Source organism: Poecilia reticulata, linkage group LG8 (genome assembly GCF_000633615.1).
Source record: "Poecilia reticulata strain Guanapo linkage group LG8, Guppy_female_1.0+MT, whole genome shotgun sequence".
Classification (NCBI taxonomy): Eukaryota; Metazoa; Chordata; class Actinopteri; order Cyprinodontiformes; family Poeciliidae; genus Poecilia; species Poecilia reticulata.
The window spans coordinates 6,944,449-6,947,003 of record NC_024338.1 but is presented as its reverse complement, the minus strand read 5'-3'; the positions used below and the strand labels follow the sequence as shown (position 1 = coordinate 6,947,003).

Here is a 2,555-nt window from a genome sequence, read left to right as displayed (position 1 = left end):
AAAAATACACTGTAAACTTGTAAGTGAAGCTCTGATGTAACATACTGTTATTGTTTAATGCTTCACTTTTTTTCTTGTTGGACGTGGAAAAATTCCAGATTTTGTACTTCCAGCTTTTCCGCATAATGTCAGAAATTCATGACAGATTGCTGCCAGATATTAAACTAAAGCTATTAACTGGATATCAGAACTGTCTTGTCTTCCTTTTTCTTCCTCCAAAAAGGAAGAAACAGTCACTGTTATTTTCATCTTACGATTTATTATTCTGTGGTTCACGTTGTTTACTTCAAAATAGTGGTTGTGAAATCTTGCACTCTGAGCAAACTTCAAAAGGGTAGAAGTTGGGTCAAGAAAAGAAAAGAAACATAGCATTACCTTGTATTTCAATTCAGTCCAATTCAATTTTCCCAAACAAAAAATGAATGGTTACATGTCATAGCAACGGTCCTAAAGCAAAAAAAAATAAAAAATTGTAGGATTGAGGATTCTTCCATCTGCACAGCATCCAAAACCAGAGGGAATAATTGTTAAATAATTTTTTTTGAACAAAGGTTTACACAAAGAGCAAACCAGAACTAAAATGACAAAGCACCATCATGCTGCCACCAAAAGCAGAATTCATAGATTTCTTTGATTTATTTCTCTTTGTGTTTTTTCCCAAAAAAATTATGAACCAGTTTTGTGTTATTTTGCCATTGGGTAGCATTTTTYCCCCCAAAAAATGAACAAGTAATTAGAAACTGCCATTTTCTGATACACTAAAAATTTATTTCACTGTTCTATCAGTCTTTTAAAAATAAAAGTATTACACAATGTGTTATATTTTAGGAAYTATATATGTGATGTGGGAAAGAAAATTCTGTAAGCCTAATATTTTACACTCAAGGGTCACCGTGAGGTCATGTTTATGTTTGCGTGATAGGCTAATAAGGAAGATGTACCGAACATTGCTATTAGCTGCACCTCGCGCTAAAAGTTATTACTGTTAATGCGTTTTTATAGTAAAAAAACAAACAACAAAAACTCCGAATTACTTTCACGATAACGAATTGTTACTGCTGTAGTTTATCTCACAAACGCCCGGCTACCGTAGCATAATTTKCTCAAAAAGCTCTGAGTCTGATTGGACGAAAAGACCCACCTGCTAAGCTTCTGCGATATATGATTGGTCCAGAGCAGATACACCCATCAGCAGTAGGTGACGCAATCGCGCCGGCCTAGAATCTCAACAGTAGTGCAGCGTGACATCAAAGAAGCGACATGTCTCTCGGCAAAGCGGTTCGRAGTTTCATTAAACCGGCYCGGGGGCTCCTGGCGTCCTCGGAACCGGCTCTGAAACGGAGCTACGCGGCTGTCGCTGAGGCCAGAGCAGTCCTGGAGCACGAGCTGGACTCCATCCGAGCCGCAGGCACGTGGAAGGCGGAGAGGATCATTACCTCCAAGCAGGGACCACAAATCAACGTGGAAGGCAGCCGTGGCAGTGAGTGCTTTCTGCTTACTGTATCCACAAGTTATATAAAGTAGTAACCTGAAAACNACGCGGCTGTCGCTGAGGCCAGAGCAGTCCTGGAGCACGAGCTGGACTCCATCCGAGCCGCAGGCACGTGGAAGGCGGAGAGGATCATTACCTCCAAGCAGGGACCACAAATCAACGTGGAAGGCAGCCGTGGCAGTGAGTGCTTTCTGCTTACTGTATCCACAAGTTATATAAAGTAGTAACCTGAAAACYCGKCTCAGTGAASGGGGCTGTGCTCAGTTTTAGTTTAGTCCAAGCAGTCCAGCAGTTATTTAAAAGTTCTGCTTCCGTCAAACGAGCCTTCTCGAAAAGTAGATTTACTTGAGCAAAGCACTCACGATTTCACAACACGAGCACTACTTCTGTTTTAGGAGTTTATTTTTATAGCTCTTTTCCCAAGGGACTTCACAAACTGTTCAAAGATTACATTGAATTATAATTTAGYCAAACATGACAAAGAGCAAATAAAACGACATCTAAAGTATCTAAAGAAGGTCCTACGAATTTGAATTTAACTTTTTGTATTTCCATGCAAGAAACTTTAAAAATCTGCAGCTGACGGCACAAAAAGCAGTGCACACATTTCTTTTCAGTTTTCTTATGACGTCTTTTGTGTAAACTGTAGACCGGTTTATTTATTTTTCTTGGGGAAAAATGTTAACTTTTTTGTAATAAAGAGTATAAAACTTAAAGATACTATCGATTTATGTACTTTCTTTTCAACAGATATACAAGGCTAATAAAACTATTAGATTGTGAAATGTGTATGTCTTAACATAAAATAAATAGCATTTTTCCAGCAGTGCTTCTTAAAAAAGACAAGTGCTTTGTTTGTATTATGAGTTGATGACATCACAAGAGGCACTACAATTAATGGGGTGGCCATTTTGCCATTTTACACCTTTTCATCTCCGTACCYGAGTTTTCCTGGTTTTGAARTAATTTTTTTTGTATATTTGATGTTTTATAATATGGATACATGTTGTTAATGACTAGCGTCTACCAGTAGGAGTTATTTTTATTTTAATGGTTATATTAC

The 2,555-nt window shown here is 38.1% G+C and overlaps 1 protein-coding gene across 1 annotated transcript in view; it reads left to right on the top strand.

Annotated features, from left to right (window-relative positions):
• The first annotated feature begins 1,182 nt into the window (after window positions 1-1,182).
• The window catches only part of gcat (glycine C-acetyltransferase), a 9,715-nt gene continuing 8,342 nt past the window's right edge, over window positions 1,183-2,555 (top strand). The window contains 2 exon segments of the mRNA XM_017306100.1: window positions 1,183-1,712; window positions 2,142-2,145. Of these exon segments, the coding sequence (XP_017161589.1) occupies window positions 1,261-1,712; window positions 2,142-2,145 (456 nt within the window). The 5' untranslated portion in view covers window positions 1,183-1,260.